The 21,599-nt window shown below is 49.5% G+C and overlaps 7 protein-coding genes across 7 annotated transcripts; 2 read left to right on the top strand and 5 right to left on the bottom strand.

The window, feature by feature from the left end:
* Positions 1 to 204: 204 nt before the first annotated feature.
* On the bottom strand, positions 205 to 1,641 carry Aud_010852 (damage-control phosphatase ARMT1 family protein; the record flags this gene model as incomplete). Its single annotated transcript, XM_043295683.1, has 3 exons — positions 205 to 1,198; positions 1,250 to 1,366; positions 1,418 to 1,641. 3 exons carry the CDS (start codon positions 1,639 to 1,641, stop codon positions 205 to 207), a joined length of 1,335 nt encoding a protein of 444 aa, XP_043151618.1.
* Positions 1,642 to 2,605: 964 nt separating this feature from the next.
* Aud_010851 (sugar porter family MFS transporter) lies at positions 2,606 to 4,170 on the bottom strand (the record flags this gene model as incomplete). Its single annotated transcript, XM_043295682.1, has 3 exons — positions 2,606 to 2,951; positions 3,006 to 3,758; positions 3,812 to 4,170. 3 exons carry the CDS (start codon positions 4,168 to 4,170, stop codon positions 2,606 to 2,608), a joined length of 1,458 nt encoding a protein of 485 aa, XP_043151617.1.
* Positions 4,171 to 6,499: 2,329 nt separating this feature from the next.
* Aud_010850 (uncharacterized protein) lies at positions 6,500 to 8,584 on the top strand (the record flags this gene model as incomplete). The annotated part of the gene is made up of 5 exons (XM_043295681.1): positions 6,500 to 6,524; positions 6,571 to 7,094; positions 7,154 to 7,415; positions 7,494 to 8,220; positions 8,530 to 8,584. The coding sequence occupies 5 exons, from the start codon at positions 6,500 to 6,502 to the stop codon at positions 8,582 to 8,584; spliced, it is 1,593 nt and encodes a 530-aa protein (XP_043151616.1).
* Positions 8,585 to 8,884: 300 nt separating this feature from the next.
* Positions 8,885 to 11,043, bottom strand: Aud_010849 (NADPH cytochrome P450 oxidoreductase family protein; the record flags this gene model as incomplete). The annotated part of the gene is made up of 2 exons (XM_043295680.1): positions 8,885 to 10,726; positions 10,789 to 11,043. The coding sequence occupies 2 exons, from the start codon at positions 11,041 to 11,043 to the stop codon at positions 8,885 to 8,887; spliced, it is 2,097 nt and encodes a 698-aa protein (XP_043151615.1).
* A 661-nt stretch (positions 11,044 to 11,704) lies between these two features.
* Positions 11,705 to 13,270, top strand: Aud_010848 (cytochrome P450; the record flags this gene model as incomplete). The annotated part of the gene is made up of 1 exon (XM_043295679.1): positions 11,705 to 13,270. The coding sequence occupies one exon, from the start codon at positions 11,705 to 11,707 to the stop codon at positions 13,268 to 13,270; it is 1,566 nt and encodes a 521-aa protein (XP_043151614.1).
* A 3,838-nt stretch (positions 13,271 to 17,108) lies between these two features.
* Positions 17,109 to 17,996, bottom strand: Aud_010847 (uncharacterized protein; the record flags this gene model as incomplete). Its single annotated transcript, XM_043295678.1, has 1 exon — positions 17,109 to 17,996. One exon carries the CDS (start codon positions 17,994 to 17,996, stop codon positions 17,109 to 17,111), a length of 888 nt encoding a protein of 295 aa, XP_043151613.1.
* A 405-nt stretch (positions 17,997 to 18,401) lies between these two features.
* On the bottom strand, positions 18,402 to 20,479 carry Aud_010846 (putative plasma membrane protein Pth11-like; the record flags this gene model as incomplete). Its single annotated transcript, XM_043295677.1, has 7 exons — positions 18,402 to 18,585; positions 19,058 to 19,543; positions 19,596 to 19,924; positions 19,981 to 20,048; positions 20,106 to 20,142; positions 20,203 to 20,222; positions 20,272 to 20,479. The coding sequence occupies 7 exons, from the start codon at positions 20,477 to 20,479 to the stop codon at positions 18,402 to 18,404; spliced, it is 1,332 nt and encodes a 443-aa protein (XP_043151612.1).
* Between the last annotated feature and the right edge of the window lie 1,120 nt (positions 20,480 to 21,599).

Raw genomic sequence — 21,599 nt, 5'->3', positions numbered from 1 at the left:
TGCGGGAGGAAGGGCGCAGCAGCGGAATGGGGTTATTGTATTTGTGTCATTCTAACTGTACTACTCCTAGAATGCTTTATCAACTCTCTCATGATACGCAGTGATTGTCAAATTTCTTGGATTACATACAGGCTGGTAGGCATGAGATAGTGCAATGTATTCGATATCCATGAAAGTAACCTATATCCGAAATGGGGGTGAATATTAACAGTGACCATCATGAAAAGCTATCACAGCGTATCTCCCATTTCGGACCCAGGCATCGCCTGGAGCTTCGGCATTCAAGGCGTCCACCTTGCCTTGACTCTCTACACCAACGCAGGTGTCGGACTTGTTCGTTCGAAGAGCGAGGATCTTCATCCTGCTCTTCCCCAAGGGACCAAGCGCCTCCCGGAAGGACGTAGTGTAGGGCCACAGCCCATCCTTGGTTAGTTTACGATAGTTCAGATCGCCCTTGAATATGACGAGGTAGCTGGACTGAAGGTGATCAAAAAGAGCCGGTGCTCGGATCGGCATCTCATGGAAGGAGTAGGGGGTCGTCCAGAATGGGTCACTCGATATGCTAATGGCACCAGACTCAAAGAACTTGCGTAGTCGCGGAACCAGTCGATCGAGGTACTCGCGGTCAGGGAAGCAGTTGGCTGATTCAAGATGCTCAAAAAGTGAATCCACGTCAGTCGGAACGACATCACTAACGAACCAGGGGAACTGTTTTATATGTAATTGCATCGAAGTTGCAATCCGACAATCCAAGAGATAAGCCGCGTAGATCAAGTCCGTGAAGAGCTCGAACCCAGCATTGTCCAACACCATGTCCACATGACGATCTACCGGCGATGGAGTACACTGGAGGTAGGTCCAGACGGCATCAGTATCATTATCCACGATATTCTTCTGGCTCTTCTGGATGGCGTCCTGTCCCTGGAGATCCTGCATATCTTCCATGCTTAAATGGCTCAGCAGCGACAAATCAGTTGCGTTGCCCCACAGTGCAATTTCGGTCATTTCGATGAACAGCAACCGCCGCGCCTCCTCGCTGCCGTGGCTCGCAAGATCCGACTCTGCTACGACTTGCATGTACCGGCTGGCGAGCTCTTCCACGGCGACTCGTGACTTGACAAAAGTTGAGTCTTTTTGACGCTTGAATACGTCATAGCCCTGCCATTTTTTGGATGTGTTGAAGATGGTCTGGATGCGCCTGCTTCAATCAGCCTGTGGCTTTGAAGCTCCGAATAATGGTAGTACGTACCTGTACAGATAACACTCTGCGAATAGCCACGGGCAATCCAACCAACTGCACTTTCCAATCGCGTTGAGCTGCTTGTTAAAATCACCAATGCCAGGCGCTCCATCTTCTCGTAAAGGTCTATTGGCAGTTAGCGTACGCTCATTGACAGCCGTTCGGGACTAGACCGACTTCAAAGGCTCATTCCGTTCGATCTCATGCATGATCTCCTGCAGCGCAATCCGCAGGGTAGCCCACTGGGCCCGCTTGTCCTTGTCGGAAGAGGCTGCGGTCTCGTCAACATCGTCAACGGTTCCTTCAACAATCTTGGGCCACCTGGTGACGGCCGTCTGTTGAGCCATCGACCCTTGGTCGGAAGTCCATACGGCGCGGACTTCTTCAGTTGGGGAAGGCATGATAAATAAATGGTTTATGAACCTTTGAAATGTGTTAAGGTACGTTGAGAAAGCTGTGGCCTCTTGACTACATTCCAACGCGGAAAGGAGCCTTAAATCATCATCTGAACCAAATACTCAAGCAACATTGAGGTATGTGGACCGTTGTTTGGCCGTCCTTAAACCCGGAGTCCTGGCGCCCGGCGAGAAAAAGACTCGGGTAAGAAATAGTGTATCTCTCCCCCGCATAGAGAGTTTAAGCCCCGCCCTGATTTTCTTACGCAGGGCATGAGCGCATCTTGCCTTTGCTGCAGAGGTTTTGACATTCCGAGTCTTCTTGCCTATTCGACACGGGATCGCCGAAATTAGCCTGGCAGGTCTGAGTCTGACCGTCCGAGCAAGCACGTTAGCGTGGGGGTTTAGGGTCTAGATGCTTCACTGGCAGCTTTGCATACGAGTGGAATTCTAGGTGCAGCACCAGCTCTCATTAAGCTTTCCGCACCTTGAGCCCTTCTTTCACCATGTCGACGTTTAGGAAAGGCGACCTAAGACTCAACTCATACCGGTTCTGCGCGACAGTGATGTGTTATATCATCACCACTCAGCCAGAAAGGGTGTCAAGACAACCATCTCTAGCTAGTGGGAGATGATAGTGGTAGCAGGAACAGGAACCACGCAGCAGGGGACACAACATGATGTGTCTTTGCCATGGTGCGAAAGGGGAAACACTTCCCAGCTGCAATATGCTGCATTAAGCTCAGCGCCTACAATCACAATTTACTTGGAATGTTCTCTGCCATCAATCTGTTTGCTTAAGCGTCTTATACCCATAACGACAATTTAATCATCCCAAATCGTGTCTTCAAACTCTCAAACTCCCCAAACATTCAAACTTCTCCCGTGCCATCTTCATACTCCCAACGTTTCCAAGCGTTCGGACTCTACATTAAACACTGTCCAGCCTCCTGCCAGACCATAGTGGACCCTAGACAACCTCGCGGTGCTCAGCAGTTAAAACGGTCGCGCTGCCCTTACCCTCCGACATCTCGTTAGAGGATGTTGGCGTGCTGGTTCCGGTATCATCTAAACCTAATACGACACGAGCTTGGTGGACATCTGCATGGACGTTTTTGAACTCTCTTGCAACCGCGACTGGGCTGCGCTTCTCGTGGTGCGCCTTGGCAAAGATCACGTCCATATCCTCCAGGGAGCGACCAGCCGTCTCCGCCACGAAGAAGTACGTGATTGGGACGAAGGACAGGTTAATGATCGCAAAGACCATATAGAGCCAGTAGTGGATGTTCTTGAAACCAACGGGGGCGATCATGAGCCTGATATGCGCCAAGTTAGCAGAAGACTTTAGGGTAAGGGCACGCGGAACATACGTGATGAAACAGAAGATCCAATTCGAAGCAGTTCCAATAGCATTTGCTGGTGCACGAATACGGAGTGGTGTGACTTCCGCATTGTACAGGAATGGAATTCCAACCCAGGCGAGGCCGAAGAAGGTGTTGAACAGGAAAATGCATGCGATGGCGACTGCCTGGGCAGCTTTACTGGGACTCCGGAGGAGGAAGGGAAGCATGAAGAAACAGGCCCCCTGGCCAGAAGCAGCGAACATCAACATTTTACGACGGCCGACCCTCTCGATGAAGACGATGGCGAGGAAGGTGAACAGGAAGTATTGCGTGCCATTGGCCCCAGCTAAGAGCTGAGCTCTATCGGCAGATAACCCGAGCTGTTTGGTGAGGATGACGATGACATAAGTATTGCAGACGTTGATGCCAGAGATTTGTTGAGCGCCTTGCACGAATATACCGAGCATCATACGTCTGAAGTTTTGGTTCTTGTCGAAGGTAAAGAGTTCCTTGTACCGGAACGGCTGATCTCCTTTTTGAGCTTCGATGGATGTCAATATGAGTTGCGCGGCTTCTTCGACTTCCTCGGAATTCGTTGGACGGTCAAGCAAAGCGCTAAGGACGTAGTACGCATCTTCCTTGTATCCATGCTTCAAAAGCCACCTTGGAGACTCTGGAAGGAAGAAGACGCCAGCAAAAACAACGGCGGCAATGATACATTGGATGCCAACGATCATGCGCCACGATACTTGGGACTCATCACCGACCCCTTTCAAAAAACTTTCGGATATAAAGTGAGCTATGGCTCCTAAAGGGAGGTTTGTTTGACTTACGCATATCCCACCCAGAAAGATGCCATCACACCGAAGGAGCACAGCGCACCTTCCATCATCACGAAGTAACCTCTGGACTTCGGCTTGGCACACTCACTTTGCCAAGGAGGCACAGTAGCAACTTCAAGGCCCAAACCGACACCGGCTACCACACGACCGACTAGGAACTGAGGCAACCCGAAAGCAGCAGCCTGGAGAAGTCCACCAATGAGAATAAGTGCCTGGCCGAGCAAGACCGTCCTTCGTCTACCAAGACGATCACCGATTTCGAGAAGAGAGAGAGCACCAAGAAGGCAACCGATTTCGAAGATAGCAACAGAGATACCTTGGATGTTAGGATTTGTGGCAGTCGACGGCATGGTTTTAATAAATGACTATGAGATCAAACAAGTGAGAACTCGCAGTCGCGAAGGAGGTCGAGAACAGCTAACTTACCCTCTGCGTAAGCACCGAACCCATGTAACCCATGTCATAGCCGAAAAGGAAAAACGAGCATCCTGCAAAAACGGCGATGGCAGTGTTAAGCCTATCGCCTGTCAAACCTCCAAAAGTGTGAATCATTTTGAGCGATTGTAGTCGTCGCAGGTTTACAAAACACAGTACTTGGTCGAAGGAGCGTAGGACTGAGGGACACCGAAGAGCCCTTATATATCAATTTCAATACCTGCACCGCATCATCCGCATATCATCCAGCTGCAACATTTGCGATCAGTCCATTCCCCATGAAGCTTGGGTCCAACTCGCTTCGAAAGCTGTAGGTGCAATATCCACCCGGCCCCCCACGTAAGCTACTCGGGAGCTTATTACCCTGTGGGGTGCTCAAGCTGTGGAGGCGAGTGTCAGCTTGACGTTTCTACCCGACGGATAGATAGACTATTGCACAGGGCCAGACCCGGTTAGCTGCCGCAAGATGCTCGGACCCGAGCTCGTCTCGACATGATGTGGAGCCGGGGTATGCTCACTGAGCGGGAATAAGGTTATTCGGTATTCCCCGCAAGGATGGGCTGTGCAGCAGACATTATTCTGGGCCCACTTCTGACATGGCTTGTATTAGCTGACCACCCTGGATCAGCACGAAAAATCATCCAATAGTACTTCTAATCGGGAGATTTTCAGATGTGGGACTTTTTAACCAAGGTGGAATACGGGTAAAGGGAGTAACTTGAGTGCGGGGAAGCAGGAAATCTGGGGAAAGCTTGCTCATCCCACGGTTCCCACCATCTCTGACATTCGCCCCCACAGCTTGAGCACCCCATAGGGCCATAGGGTAAGAGCGCTTGCAGGCCCGTGTGCCGAAGAAGGAATATCGAGACGAGAAGCAAGCCTCGGTCTATCTCGTCAAACCATCCAATACTAATCGATTAGCTTTTAAAGTTTCCTATTTGATCCGAAAGTACGGTTCTCGCTTGCTGCATCTATGGCCACATTGTTGCAGGCGACACAGAATCTCAAACCGCTTCTCTGGAGTAGCTCGCGGGAAGGGGGGTCGGGCGGGTGCCCATTCTGAACCCTAAAACTCATGCTTCTGACCCTTGTCGCTGCCTGTTTGACTCGCAGCTCGGCCTTTGATTGTCGCGCCCTATTTTCCTCGGCACGCAGCTCAGTTGCCCTCGAGAATGACTGACAGCGGTGACATCCCGACGTGCTCCTGCCTTCCCCCACCACCCCCTCACTGAAGGTCCTCCAAGGTCGGCAGACAACATACGATTGTCTTTGTGAGGCAAATTGAGAGCCGTGTTTATCAAGGATTGATGCCATACACTACACTGACTCATTTCCATGGATTAACTGCAAAATTTACTTTCTTATTCTTCCTAGTGTTACGTCAAATCGGCTAATCGTCCAATCGTCCAATCGTCTAATCGTCTAATCGTCTAATCGTTTAATTTGTCTAATCGTCTAATCGTTTAATCGTCTAATCGTCTAATCGTCTAATTGTCTAATTGTCTAATTGTCTAATCGTCTAATCGTCTAATTGTCTAATCGTCTAATCGTCTAATTGTCTAATCGTCTAATCGTCTAATTGTCTAATCGTCAACAGCCCTAGTAACTATAGTCTCTAGTACAGTACATACAAATGATAAACTAAAGAAGGTCTGGTTCTTTTTAATCTAGTATCTAACGAACGAATATTCATACTACCAGAATCATACCTCAGGGGCTAAATGAGGGGCATCCAGCTTATTCCTGCAGATAGCGCGGTAGTGAAGAAAGATATCTATCTAATAGGCACGTAAGGCGAATCTGTTCGAACCGATAGCGTTGAGGCTATACACATCTCCCAAAATTAGGCAAATGTGTTGAATCGTTGGCGTAGCAAGAGGCTGAAGGTCCTGGATCAGGCATTCCAGCCAACGCGCTAGTTAGGTGAGGCGGTCAAGGTCGGCAGTACCGGTACCGGGATACCGGGATATGGGCTACTGGATCTACTCGTAGCTTTCCCCGCATCACATCAGCCCCGCAGTTTGCTGTTGCATCAAGACTTGTCCGTCACTGTCAGACCATCGCCTCGTTCGATTTAGTAGCAAGTACCCCTAGCCGAACACTTGGAGAAAGAGAAATGGATGGAGACCACTCAAAGAAGGTCGAGAACCGGATGGTGCGACATTGTCTCAATCTTCCTGGCTTGTACCGTCACGCTGACCGTTAGCCTCATATCAGTTATACCTGTCGCCAACGTCATCTGAAATGTCAGTGTCTCCAGAGCCTGCCGGTGCTGCAACTATCACGCTGACCTGCGATCCCTTTTTTCCTTTTAGGCGATGAAGAAAAACCCGTTTGCTGGAGATGTCGGATTGGTGGCCGAAACTGCCTCCGGCCTAACAATTCCGCGGCCCAACCCGCGCGTCCAAGACGGACCTCGATTTACGAGAAGGCATCTCAAAGAGCCTCGCCTGGTACTAGTGGCCCGGCGCAGTTACCAACCCTGAACGACGTGCGGGACAATGTTGATCCATCTCCCATAGTGGCTCCTCCTCCTGCGCAGAGCATCAGCAGCTCACCTGATTCGGGAGTAACAGGTATAACAACTACTCCATCAACAGTTGTTCCAAGTGTCACCGTACCCACATCGCTCGCTGAAGGGACCGCTCCGCCCGGAGAGGCCGACCTAGCTGCGTCGGCCCTCTTCGATGTTCAGACCCTGCAGGGAATCCAACTTCATCTCGACCATAGCGACATTAAAGCTGCTTCGCCCACTACACAAGGCTCCATACCCCCGTTCACTGTATCCAAGGAAGAGGAAACTTTGCTCCAGCACTATGTGCGCCGTCTGGCAAAATGGGTGCGTAATACCCCGTTTCTACATTGACTGATAATCGACTCACGTTTGCTTGAATCTAGGTGCGGTTCTCTGACGCCGACCGACACTTCACTATCACGGTGCCACATCTTGCACGTCGCTCTCCAATCCTTCTGAAGGCGGTCTCGGCTTTGGCAGCGCGGCATCTTTGCTGCTTGGGAAGCTGGGATTCCGCTATTGCGGAGGATTATCACAAGCAGTGCATCGGGTTGCTGATACCCGCGCTGGGGGATCCCAACGCTGCGACTGATGATACCCTATTCGCAGCCTTGGTCCTGCTAAGACTGTACGAGCATCTGGATGGTGAGTCAGCCTGGACACCTTACCGCTGTTTTCGTACTGCTCATTGGCGTGTTGTCTGATGTCATGTTTCTGGTGCAGTGTCCGACAGCGGCCGGGATTACGAGCACCATCTCAAAGGCGTATCAGCGATGGTCACCTCCACGATCCGCAATCCCTGGGCCGGTTCAGGCTCCGGGCTGAAATGGGCGGCATTTTGGTGTTGTTTTCGACAATCCGTCTACCCCGCCTGTGTCTACCGGCAATCGCTGAAGTTCGACATCTCCGGCTCCAACATCGAAGTCAGATTGTCATCCCCGGCTACTGGCGTGTTGCCGACGGTAGAGGAGGAGTCAGAATGGTGCCACTGGATAACATGGATTCTGGGCCAGGTTGCTGATTTCTGCTTTGGAACGAGGTCGCTTGAGATGACGCCGACTGAGGAGGAAGAGGCATGGAATGGATTGGTGCAGACGTTAGACATGTGGGAGGCCGATAAACCGAAGAGTTTTCTACCGGTAGCGTGTAATGATCGGGAACCGGAACAAGGGAGATGGTTCCCCGAGATATGCTTCGGAAGCGAATGGCACGGTGTGTTCTACGTGGGTGAATCTCCAGAAGAAGAACCTATTTTCGCTAACCACAATCGAACGGTAGCAATGGCTGCGGCGCAGTCCTTGGCCGCGCGAATCCTGCTCGATGTTCACCATCCGCAGACACGGAAGATTACCATTGGAGAATTCGGCTTTCTTAGGGCAAGACAGCAACTTGAGGTCCGTACCCGCAAGTGGCATGTTTCGTATCCTTACTCATGGAGGCGCAGGGAAAGGTCCTTTTGCATGCCAGGTCGCTTTGCGGAATTTGTCTCACAGACCCAACCAACGTTGCGGTTATTTTCACCATGTGTCATGCTATTTTTTCCTGTAAGTCCAGTTGGTCCCTCGGATCTATTGAGACTGATCTGACGACTCTCGGATCGATCAAGTTTCCTCGTTTATCGATGTCGATGAAGAAAGGCGACTGTTGGTTCGACTTCTGAGAACTGTAGAGAGGGACGAAGGCTGGCCTACAACGTGAGTTCCCTTAGCTTCCTTTCGGCCGTGGTTTTAACTACTGGAAGGCGCTGACCGTTTACTAGATGGATTGTGAATGCGCTGAAGGTGGACTGGGATGTTGACTGGGTGGACGAGTAATCCCAATCAGTGTGATATTTTTTTCATAGCTCTTATAATCCATTCGATCTATATCTAAGCTTCCATTTTTATATAAATTAGGCTCATAGCATGGAAATAGTTACTATGAAAGTCATAAGAGATGGAGCCAAAGCTCCGTGGGAGGGATATAATTCATTTATATCAATACACTTGTGTAATAGGTGTATATTCAAAAGAAAGAGATACACACATACACACACACATAGAGCACAGTATTATATCTGCTTGAATACTTGCTGAAAGTTATCTAATCATTGGTATATCATGCACCCATCCTCTTTAACCTGACCAAATATCTTCCAGTAACTGCTTCTTTTTCTTCATCTCTCCCATGACATGCCTTTCGGCCTGCTCTTCAGGCCAACCTTTCATCTCAACAAAAAGTCGTATCAAGGCGCGCCTGACCCCCCTCGCCATATCTGCACTCCCGCAGACATACAAAACGGCATCCTGCTCCAATAGTGCGGCGACCTTTTCCTTCTCCTCCATGAGCTTATCCTGCACGTAAACCTTCCTCTCGTCGTGTCTGGAGAAGGCATTGATGAACTCAAAGCCGGGCAGCCGCCTCGCATAGCCTGCCCATTCTTCAGAGTAGAGGAAGTCCTCTGTGGGAGATCTGCAGCCAAAAAGCAGCAGCGCTGGCCCAACAGCAAGGCCGCGGGCTGTTATTGATGCCCGTTCTTGGACGAAAGCTCTGAAGGGAGCAATGCCGGTACCCGCGGCAATCATGATGATGGGCCGTAGAGGGTTGCGCGGAAGTTTGAACGTTGACCGTACGATCTGGACAAGGACTTTGTTGCCATTGACCCCATAGTTCGGTCCGTCGGTAATCGGTTGTTGGCCAAGGTTCCGAGACACAGCAAGAAGGTAATTGGATGCCACACCGTAGAAGCGAGAGAATTGGGCATCGGGATCCGACGTCTTCCTAGTAATGGCCAAGGTAATGGCCGGCTGAAGCGGTGAGACGGTCGGCGACGTGGCGATAGAGTAGTAACGAGGTTTGAGCTTGCCTAGACAATCGAGGAGGAAGCTAAAGGGAAGCTTGTCCCAGGTCCTGTCGTCGCATGCGAGTTGCATAACCTTGCCAAGTGAGAGAAAGGAGGAAGACACTAGTGTGCGAAACTTTATAGCGTCCTTCGCTAGCGAGGAAAGAAACTCTTGCGCGGTCCGCGTTGGCGCAAATTCTACCAACAGTCGCAGTGCGTCTCGGGACACTGGACCGGATATATCCAAGTGGTGGTGCAGGATCGCTTTTCGCGTCGTTGGAGACGGGAACCCAGGTGATTTGCCTTGGATTCTGGGCCTGATGTCGACCGTCTCATTTCGTTCCTCTTCACTCAACCCAAGCAAGCGACAGAGACGCTCCACCTCGTCAACGGAGTTTTGGGGCCACACCAGAAGATGATCACCGGCCTGGTATTTCATGGACCTCCTGCTCGACAGATCAAACTCGACGTGCAAGCATTGTCGGTCCGGACTTTTGGTTAGGTCTCTTGCAATCGTCAGCGACGCTGCAAGAGCAGCGCTGCGAGGGTTGATGGGACTCGCATTCGCAGTGTTATCCTTGTCTGCAGTCGCATCGATCCGTATAATGCTGAATTCGGGCGCATAGCTCACTTCCTGTTCCTCTACCCCAAACAGCAGTCTAATCGTCTCAGTAGCACTGCTACTCCATTCCAGAAAATGTTCATCGGTAGCCGTCGGTCCCTCTGCTTCGTCCGCCTTCCCGACAGTCACGACATTTTTCGCTCCGAGCGCCTTTAACGTCTGATCTACAACATCAACCATCTTGTTATAGTGCTTGTAATTCCTATTCCCCAGTCCAAAGGCTGTGTATCGCAGGTTCTTCAGCAGCTCTGGTTTTCCCGCGTCACGCAAACCCTTGAGAAGGGAGAAGAACTTGACAGCATTGTCCGTGGGATCGCCTTCGCCAAACGTTGAGACAATGAACACGACTAGTTTGGTCGATGACAGTTCGGTAAGGTGCTGAGGGTCGTAGTCATCCAGGTCAGCGGCCGCTACGCGCAAGCCGAAGCGTCCAGTGCAGTCGCGCGCAAAGCTGGCCGCCAGACGTTCGGCGCGACCGCTCTGCGAGCCCCAGAAGACAACTAAATCCAGGTCCTGCCGATTCGTGAGCAATGGGGAACCATGCCAGTCCAAACAGTGATAATCCGACTTCTCACCTTCAAAGCTTCTGCGATATTTCTGCTTTTCGTCGGCGCCTTCTTGTATGAGCTCCAATCTCGAACCGGAACGAAAAGCAGAGGATCAGGTTTCGGAGCCCAGAGACCCCAGCCGTCGGTGAACCAAGCCCATGTGAGGAGAAATAAGGAGACCGTTATTAAATCGGGGATACAGAGGAGCTTAGGTGAGCTCATTCTCCCGTTTCCCGGTAGTGTCGGCAAAGATAGGATGCCGCTTGAATTGCTGGGCTCCATCGCGTCGCTTTCTATACACCTGATGGTTGTTGTGCATGTCTGTTCTTAGGACAAGACCATTGTATATGTAGTAGCTGGATGCTGTATATCTCGGACATGCATCATACAGACATACCACAGAAACTATACTAGAGTGTCTCAGCATCTCTTTCATTGTCAATCTGTCTATCTTTCATCGGTATATGGCCTCGAAGCGAACACGTGACCGGCTACCGATGATTCTCACCCATAGCAATCAAGCGAAATCAACGATAATTTCCAGACTCGAATAAACTATTCTCCTTATCTGATCGACACGATGACATTGGCCTGCACAACCGACCGGATACCCCGCAAACGTGGGGTGCCGGTATCTGCGTGCGCGTACCCAGCGATCTAACAGTCTAACCTCAAGTCCTCGACAAGTGAGAAACCGAAAATGGCACAACTCATACCGTGACGAGGCTGGACCCCGGTAAAACCATGAATCTCAACGTCTTGGTCATCTCGAGACTACCATATAGCCGAGGATCATGGCAGAGCAGCTGACCTCGTAATGTGCTGGCATAGTAGTTAAAGCGTCACAGGGTTATACATTGGTGGTGTCATCCCATGTTGTCAGCTGTTTTTTGTCTGTTGTTCAGAGACATACCATATCGAGAATTACCATCCGACAGCGAAAATGCTAAGTACTCCAACCATAGTGTTCATTCAGCTGGTATTCGCTGGGTTGTGCTTCGCTGGTCTTCTATCGCCAATCTACTTGTACTTTCGAGATGAAAAGCAGCTGAGGCGCTATCCCGGGCCCTTTTTAGCCGCAGTGACCAATCTATGGATGATGTTTAAGCACTACTCGGGAGCGAGGACTGACGCAATCACCGCTCTGCATCAGAAGTACGGCAAGATTGTGCGCATTGGACCAAACTCGCTGTCGTTCTCGTCGCTGCAGGCCGCCAAAGACATCTATGGCCACGGAACGGCAAGTTTCAAGGACAAATTCTATGATTCACTGGCAGGTGTCCACCGGCAACTGTTTGATTCCATTGACAAAGTCGAGCATGCCAAAAAACGGAAGATTTTTGCGAATGCCTTTGCCCAAAAGTCGGTCGAGGAAAAGGAGCATAACGTGAACACGGATATTGCTGAACTTGTCCACCAGTGGGATCAACTGTGCACTGATCCTCCACGCCATGGCCAGAATGTGTTTGAGCAGCATGAGCTCACAGACGCTAGGCGTTGGTTTAATCTTCTTACGCTTGACCTAGCGGCGGATTTTGCTTTTGGAATCAAACCTGGCTTTGTCGCCGCCGGAGATGACTTGGCCACATGCGAAACCATCCGTGGCGATAAATACCAAGCGCACCCGGAAGCAGGAACATATCACAACCTGCTTATCTTCTCGACCCTTGGGTACGCCGACCCGGCGTATTTCAAGATCAATCGGAAGGTGTTCGGGTGGCATCCTGGATTCCACGCCGGCGAGGTCTTCACAGATTTTACCATCCACCTGATCCGACAAAGGATGGCCGCCGAGGCCGACGGCAAGAAACGCACCGACTTCTTCGAGGCCCTGAACTTCACTCGCGACGGCGTGCCCACTGCCATGGAAATGGGTGAGCTGATCCAAGAATGCGCCCTGCTCGTGAACGCCGGCAGCGAAACCACTACATGCGCGCTGCAGAATATCTTCCACTTTCTCATCCGCCATCCCCACTGCATGCAGACCCTGTACCAGGAGCTCGAAACCGCTTTCGACGACGACGACGAGATCGTCCCCGCTTACGACAAGGTCAAGTTCTTGCCCTACCTCCGCGCTGTTATCGATGAGACGTTGCGTCTTCGCCCGAGCCTGGGCGTCGCGCTGCCGCGCGTTACGCCGCCGCAGGGCATGACCATCGATGGTGTATGGGTTGCCGGCAACACAACTGTCAGTGCACCTCACTGGACGATTCATCGGGATCCCGAGTTCTTTGAGCGCCCGCTCGAGTTCCTCCCGGAGCGGTGGCTGGGTGCGGACGCGGCCAAGCTGCAGAAGGGATTCATGCCCTTCAGCTTGGGCGCAAGAGCTTGCGTTGGAAGGAACATGGCATACATGGAGCTGACTATGATTGTTGCGACTGTCGTCCGTAGATACCACTTTGCACTTCCTAGTCCGGAGTGGAAACCGACAAGCCTTGAGAGCATGGTCATCAAGTCCGGTCCCATGCCAGTGAAGATCTGGAGGAGAAAGAGTGCCAGAGAGATGTGATTTTTCTTGCTCTCTCGCGTCCTTTGAAAGAGAGGTGGGAAGTACGGTTGCTCAGCGACAACATTGTCTTTCTTAGACATGCGTAGCTCTACATATTGGGAGACAAATACGGAATTGAACTGCTCTGCCAACTGGTTCTCTCTAAGCTCTACCAGACCGCTCAATTTTCGAGACTAGCCAGCATATTTGACAGGAAATACTGCAACATCATTGTGAAGGAAGGGGTCAAACAAAATGAAGACCAGCATAAACAAAGAAAGAGAGAAAAGTATCTCTAATAGTAGAACCTTTGCAAGAATTTGAAAGAAACCAATACAAGCTGACCAAGTGAAGCTTTGCCAGGCGCTCTTGATACCCAAGGTATATTTTCCTGTGCCTTAGAATTGTCTTGCCATGGGAGCGTCCGCGCAGCAACTCGGATAAAAATTGCATATGCAGGAACCACAATCCCAAAGTAAAGGATAGGAATTATCGCTGTATGGGCAGCTGAGAACATGATTAACGGAACCTATACTGCCAGATCAGGGCAGCTTCCGCCGACCCTTTACCAAGAATCCAGGGATACAATCTATGGCGAAGGTGGACTACCATAATTAACAAGGGAAAAGGGTCAATTTAGATTGCTACTTCTTTAAATCAATGACCGCGCAACTCGAAGCGAGATCGGCTTTCCCGCAAGCTCGAGATCTTTCGAGGATGGGCAGCAGTCCGCGTAGGATGGCAACTCCGTGCATCTCTTATGTGCAAGCCATGAACTCGATGCGATTCAACACACACCCCCTAGTACATACAAGAGACATTTAGGAACATAAGCCAAAGCTCTTCCCGCCCTTTCCAAATGACTTTCCAGCACCATAACTCGTCCACATTCGCCACGTCCCCTCCACAGAGGACATGATCACAGTTCCTCAGATTAGCCGCACCCATTAATCTCCAGCATACATCGCAGGACTGTTTCGCTCTATTTAAACGAAGCCTCCTTCGTTCGGTCCCCAAGAAGCGCTGTACCTATCGTATGACTAGATGCCCAATCTCCGAAGCAAAAGAAAGGAACAAATCGCTTGGAGCCCAGATGATTTGCGTACGACACAAGTACCCATTGGGCCATGGGGGCGGACTAGAGCGACCCAGTATGTATGTATCGGAGTGATGGGGACAGTCTATCATACGGAATATAATACTAAATCCTTGACAACATACAAATCGAGTTAAACCAGAAATAAGGACTGGGAATCCCGGGTAGGGGGGGAAAGTGATTAGTGATGCCAGTTTCCAGCGGCGCAGTCGGATGTAACCCTCTTAGGGACCAAGGATCAGAAACAATGTGGCCTGAACTATATCATGTATTGATCAAATTAGATATCTATTGATCCCCAACCTGCGGGATGCTAATCTCCCGTAGTCTTATCTTACATTAGCTTAGTGTTAGCTTAGTTTTAGGATTGAACGAAGTGACCAACAATGCGCTATTTTTGGGATTGGTTGGAATGAAGGGCACCAAATTCCCTTCTGCCTGAGACATCATATATGCATGGGTAGGCATTAGGATACCTATTTTGCTTTTATCAACGGGCACAGAGAGATATTGCATTGTCAGCCATCACTTATCCCCTAAGTTCTTCCGTCACCAAGGTTCACACTCAAAGCCCGAATGATGGCATACACTCCACGCCCAAATTTTCTGTTGTCGCTCTTCCGCGAATTGTTAAACACATTTATCCATTCCTCCGGCGATGACCCTCTCCTTGCGCGAGCTCATAGGCTGTTACAAGAGGAACCTGCCCAAGTAAAAAACCTTACCTGCTTAATCCCAGTTATTGCGGGTATTATCCTCAGCTTGCTAGTGAGTTTCGTCCCTCTCTCAAAATCGCCTTTCGTTTCTCCGGTGACTCAAGGCAGCAAGATCCGATATGTGATCGGTCACGTTGTTATGTCCATATTGATACTCGAAACCGCCGAGATCCGGACTGACTCCCATGAAACGGGCGGCGAAAAGCGGATTCCCTCTTGCCGACGGCTTATACGGACGCTTTCTTCCCTCTACAGCAAGGGTGGCCTCCGTCTTCTTTTAAGTGGCTTCAGCGCTGCATGTTCTTATTGGGTTGCTCACTCCTCTTTAACTAAACTGCTATCCTCTCTGGTCCTGCGACATAGATCCCTGCAGCCGTTTGCTTCTATCGTCTCATCGGTGCTGCTTGCAGAGAACCATTTCTTCTGGTCCGCTCGTATGATCCTCCCTCGAGACCAAATCAACCTAGTTAGCAGACGGCGCGACTGGAGACGATGGAAATCCTTGATTATTCCGGCCTTGGTCTGTGCCTTCACTGAAACTTGTATGAGTCATATTCCTACCATCGTTGAGAATTTTAGCGGTACGCCCCACGAGAATGTGACTTTTGCGAGAAAGTCGAACATCATCCTGTCAGATATCTCGGTATCTGTCTTGATGTTGGCTCTTCATCTTGTGCTCCTCCTTCCCTCTTATATCGCCTTGATATCAGTCGAGGCGAGTTTCCTTCCTCAAGCTTGCGAAACTATTATTCCTTCCTCCTCCAGGCAGCGAGGGGCACGTGTCAGAGAGATATTCCCAACTGCTGATCTACCGCTACAGACACAGAAGGCGTGGCAGATGATAGGAGTTGGAAGAGTATTGTGGTGCCTTGAGTTACATGGGAAGATGAGCTTATGTCTGGTGTGTATTGCGGCTATTGTTCATTCCCTTATTTACTACCTTTTTTAGAATTGGACAGTGTACCAATTGGCTTGATCTGGCCGGCTGGTAAGTGAGAAAGAGAGAGTGTGTGTGTGTATTAACGGCCGTTGGTCGTGACAGCCATGCTTCCCAACATTCCCTATTGGGACAAAGGCCGCCAGATAGTAAGTCCTGGGCTTCGAAATCTATAGTTCTATATACAGATTCTTTAAAACAAGAAAGAGGCTCTTTGGAGCATTTACATAGCTGCTGTGACCAAAAAAGGGGGCCCCTGCGGGTGCAGGATGTGTGTTGATGCCAGCTGCATTGGTCCACCTAGACGCCATGATCAGTCGTACCACCTCTACACCTTTTTTGGTTTGAAGGAATATAAAAACAAAGGAAAAGTTAAAGTTACAAAGGAGAATGGGGGGCCAGCTTAGCGTGTGCTAAGATGGGGGTGGCGGGGGCAGATATACTTGAAGCAGCAAGTCTCTGTGAGCCAGGAAGCAAGTCTGATTGCACCCCTTTTGGTCCCTAGTAGAAAAGGTATGACCTTAGAGTGAGGCCCAGCAGGGCGAGGAGCCCATCTTTTGGCAATTCGGTAGCAGAAGAAACGTATGGGTGTTTTCCTTACACTGCAGCGGCAGATGAGATAGGCGTCTATATAATTGAAGTATTCATGGTAGGCTGCAAAATCTCCATGTCCTGTGCAGGCTGCAAGGATAAGCCCAAGTAGATGGCGGGGAGATGAAGCTTATCTAGGTGTCTTAGGGAGGAGATAGTTAATCCCAAGATCTTAGTAAGACTATGGAGCAGTAGACGTCTAGTTAGTTTGCATAGTGGATATAGCACTAGCTTTCACTTGTCTCTTTAATAATGTATAAGAATGCTTAAACTATGGGAGGAGTATCCAGGGTAGCACCTTCTTTAGCAGCATGATTAGCTATCTTAATTTCTGGGATATGCCGCAAGTTCGCCCAGAAGCTTGCTTTTTGACACGGCAGAGTTGATTTGAGGTTTACTGCGGATATTCTTGGCTCGAAATGCGTAGTCCTTCTGGTTTCTGATTATGCCCTTTCTTTCTGTTCTTTTAATCTCTTTACATCCCATGGCATAGAGAGTAGGTCTCATGGTAACTACCGTTCATTGCTGCATCCCTAAATGCTCACACAGTGCCCTTTGGGCATTAACATACTCACGGTAAGTCATGGGCGTTACCGGCCTAGGCCCAGTCCATGACGGATCATCATCGGCATAACCGTAGTCGGCATTGTAAACTGGTATCTTGCCTGGTTGCACCGTTGGACAGATGTCTCTCATCGAAAACGACGAGTTTAACTGTACCGTCAGCCACCAAAGCGTGTTGATCTCAACTCGCATAAACCCATAATAACCCTCACAGTCCCCTGGTACAAATGTAGGATCAACCATAGTAATAAATCCCATCCTTGGCCCACCCCCTTGCATCCTCTCCACTGGCTCAAAAGCATTCACAATTGAATCTAAGCAATGCTGATCAATGGCCAGACACACTGTGTACCGAGGCACAACCTCCAGTATCCTAGCGCCAACACGGTTCTTGAAATCCTCGCGAATCTGCTCAATTGATGCACCATCCCAGCGTTCTTTATCCTCAAGGATAACATTTTTGTATCCCTCATGGACAAGCCTCTCAGGAAAGCCATGGTCCTCAGCCCCTGCATATTCGTCACCATCAACATGGTCAATTTGCCAGTGGACATAGCGGTCAATTTTCTCCAAACAGGCAGACCAGACCTGATCAGACTCGGGGGTGTACACCGTGCGGTAGATGAAGAAGCCCCAGGGCCAGCGTTCATCATCAGCCAATTCAACTAGCCGCACAGCAGAGCGATCGTGATTTCTATACCAGGGCTGCTGACTCCAGCGCTTATGACGCTCTGTGTTGCAATCAGTGAATTCAGGGTGCGACCACCGTGCCGGCCAAGAGGAGTGGTAAAAGAACTGGTTTTCAGAAGTATTTTCATCTTTGGAGTCTCTTGATTGGGCCATGCTACAGCACTAGGCTTTGAATGTAATAAAATAGCAGGTTGTAATAGAGAGGAAAAAGGGTACTTAGGAAGTTAGGATTAGGGGGAGAGTTTTCGTAACTAGTGGCAATGGTATTAGTAGGAAAACATCCGGGTTACGCTACTTGGCAATTAGTAATCATTAATATTACGGCTTTAATCTACTATCTGTGGTCCTGTGCTTTTGATCTCTCTTGCAATTGCATCCTATGTTGCTCTAGGTGCCTGGTGCTGAATATGAAGAGGTATTATTATACTTATTATGACTCCATTTGCGGGTGATTCTTACTCTATAGTAAGGGAACATTAATCATGACCATAGCACGAACTAAAGAACATGGACTACCTGGAGCCTTTGATCAAGGTGAGCTTTACAGAGTATCTATGCCTAATCTGATGTGTCCATCGGATCATGATCTAAGCCAAGGTCGAAGAATGAGCGCTTGATCGCCTCAGCGGCAGCCAATTCCAGGAGAGGCAAGACTCGTTGAATAGGGTCACAAACCTGCTTCATGAACGGATCCTGTGGGTTGTCAAGGTTAGAAGGCACCCAGTGATCCTGATTCGCCCATCTAAAAAACACAGGCTGTGATGGTGAATTTAATATTCTCCCTTGCTTTGTTACAGCTATTTGAATAGGAAGGGCAAAAGACAGTAACCTGCACCATGCTGAATATTAAACTCTAGGAAATAATGAATGGGTTTTGGGTGATATAGCACCTAAGCACTAAATGGTAAAACCTGTGAGTCTGGCAGTATTGACTATTAATGTAGATTCTAGACAACGTCAGACTGAGGATCATACCATACCTACTCTTTAGCCCAAATGAAGTAAACCACATCAGACTCTAACCTAGCCAGAGACCAAACAATCACCTTTTGCCACCCAGTAAATATACATCCATAGGTACACCATCGCCAAAGACAGATATAAGGACAGGATAAAGACACCACAACCACCGTTACCACAGCCACAATCCTCCACCAACTAACTAGATAACTACACCTTACTCCTAACCTACCTAACAGCAAGAATCTCCCCACTTCTGCCCAATCGCATTCGGTGAACTAGACGGCAGCGGTACACTATTAGTCTCCGGCACCACATCCGCGGCTGAGGTCTGCAGAATAAGGTTGATATTATCAAAACTATGATCCTGATGTTTCTGATTCACGCTGTGTGGAAATCGCAAGCGCGAGGAACCAGCTTCACTTCGGGATCCTCCTGAGCCCTGCGAGGCTGCTCGTGAGGAAAATAGACGGTTGCGGATGGAACGGAAGCGGGTCAGCCACCAGGATTCCTTGGTGTTTTCTTTGAAGAGTGTGCCGAGGAGGGGGAGGCAGGTGCATATTATGCCGGTGTCGACTTCCACTGTGCTGGTTTTGGAGGGCAGGGTTAGGATAGGTAGAGAGTTAAAGGGCGGAACGGATACATACTTGATGATGTAGAGCTCCCGGAGGGAGTAAGTGATGTCCGTGATGTTGATTTGGAAGCGGTATACGCAGGCCAAAAAACTCATCGCCACACTTCTATGCGACAATTAGCTTAGCCAATCCATCATGAGACGAGGATGGATCTCACAAAAGTCCCGTAAGGAATACAGCAGCAACGTGCCACTTCTTTGTCCTGCTCAGATGCAGCTGTGCAATAGCCAGCAACGGAAGTGTGATGATGTACACGTCACTGACAACACCGATAACACCCACGCTGTACGCCAACATCAAGAGCGCGTGCATATCTTTTAAGAAGATGTTGAGGAAAAGCATAGCGGTGTAGTAGACCGTGCAGAACACGATACCTCCCCAGATACCGATCTTCACGAGGCGATTCAGCAAGAAGAGGCGGAGGTATAGCAGGAGCAGGGTCAGCTTCGTGAAGTAGATTGCTGGCGCGGTGAGGAGTCTGGCATACTATGACCCGTCAGCTTGATGGACAGTAGCTCTTTGAGCCAGTCTGATTGACTCACTCTATCGAATTCAGCGAACCTGGCCACTGTGACGTCCCAAGCATGTCGGCCGAGACCGAGGGATCCCTCTGTAGATATACATGTTAGGATTGACGTTGCGATTAGTGGTAGAGAGGTTGAATAACCTTTGATAATCACGCCTGTGTATGCGGATTGAGAGAGCTGGGTCGTATACTTGTGAGCTTCAGACTGCGGAAGGATTTATTGTATTCTCATCCATACCAGCGCAAGCACAGCAGTCACTATAACATATCAGCAAATCATCCCATATTCCAGTAGAGAGAGCCTTACAGTCATCCCACCATGGCGTATGAGTAACTAAGAACCGGATATACAGCCTCACAAGAACAAGGACAGTCATCAACGCAGTACCGGTGCCCGCGACGATGTAGTATACATTGGCAGGGTTGCCGGGATTGATGAAGTTCGACTTCTGCCAGGCAGGTGCAGGGCCAAGGGGAGTTTTGGTTGGATCTACTCCTGGTGGTGACTCTGCCATCATAATCTGAAGTACCAGGCAGACGAATCTACCAGAGCGACGTTGAAAAGCTAATCTCTCCAGCTATTGCAAGATCGACCGCGCAGAGCCGAGCACTTGACGCAAACAACGTGAACTTCACCCCACCTGCAAGATATTTATGTGGAAGGCTTGAATTCATACCATGACACATGGAACTGAGACAATCCTGACAATAATCAGTTTTCTTTGGAACGTGCTGCAAGTGCTGACGGTGTGACATTTCCGTCTACCCACTCTGGGTTACAGTATGCGGGCAGGAGTAGTAAGCTTTAAGTAGACAGGATCTGGAGTCTTGTCCACCTTCGTATAGAAATATTACTATGAATCTGGCCTATAGCACATCTAGGATTTTGTGCGACCTAAGGCTGTGGTACTACAAGGGTTGAAACGAGTGAGACCGGAATATACCAATGGTGGAGGGTGAGCATTGAACTATATATAGTTTAGCTCGGGGCCGCGGGTATTATAGCCTCGATGGAATATTGTATTTAAATTATGCTCCATTTGTTCATAGACAGATACCGTATGAGATTGAATTTGGAAGAATATTTGCTGGTATATAAATGGTAAGACCATTTTCTAGTCTTCTGCATTCTAAATACTCCTTCCCGTCAAAGGCCTTCTGAGTTCTTCCTATTATTTTCAATCTGACCATCTGTTACCTAATTAAAATGCAACCTCAACCCCGCCACATACCAAAGCTCACCTAACAGAATGCAAACACCATCCACGCTGCCTTCAAACCAACCGATGCATAGGCTGCGTAACCCAACACTTCGTACCCAAAAAGCAAGTCAATGCATGTCAGACTGACAAAACTGCATCTACAACTGGCTAGGAACGGGATGCTCTGGGATCATCCAGAGCGTTTACGCCAAGGGCGCCAAACATGCCGTGCTCGTTTTTGTCTCGAAAAGGTTTCCTGGTAATTGAATATTCCCTCGGTCTATCGGATGAGCATCTAATCTGCCTTGAAGATGTTTAAATCAAACGGCGTGTCAAATCGCACTATGCGACATTGTGTTAGCTCCTACCGATGAACACGGTCGGCAGGCTACCAGAGACCCAGACAAGGTGCAAATGCAGATGTATGGTCTAA

The sequence above is a fragment of the Aspergillus udagawae genome, assembly GCF_001078395.1.
Source record: "Aspergillus udagawae IFM 46973 DNA, scaffold_9, whole genome shotgun sequence".
NCBI lineage: Eukaryota > Fungi > Ascomycota > Eurotiomycetes > Eurotiales > Aspergillaceae > Aspergillus > Aspergillus udagawae.
Note: the sequence above shows the minus strand (reverse complement) of the source record. Positions and strands in the feature narration are given on the sequence as shown.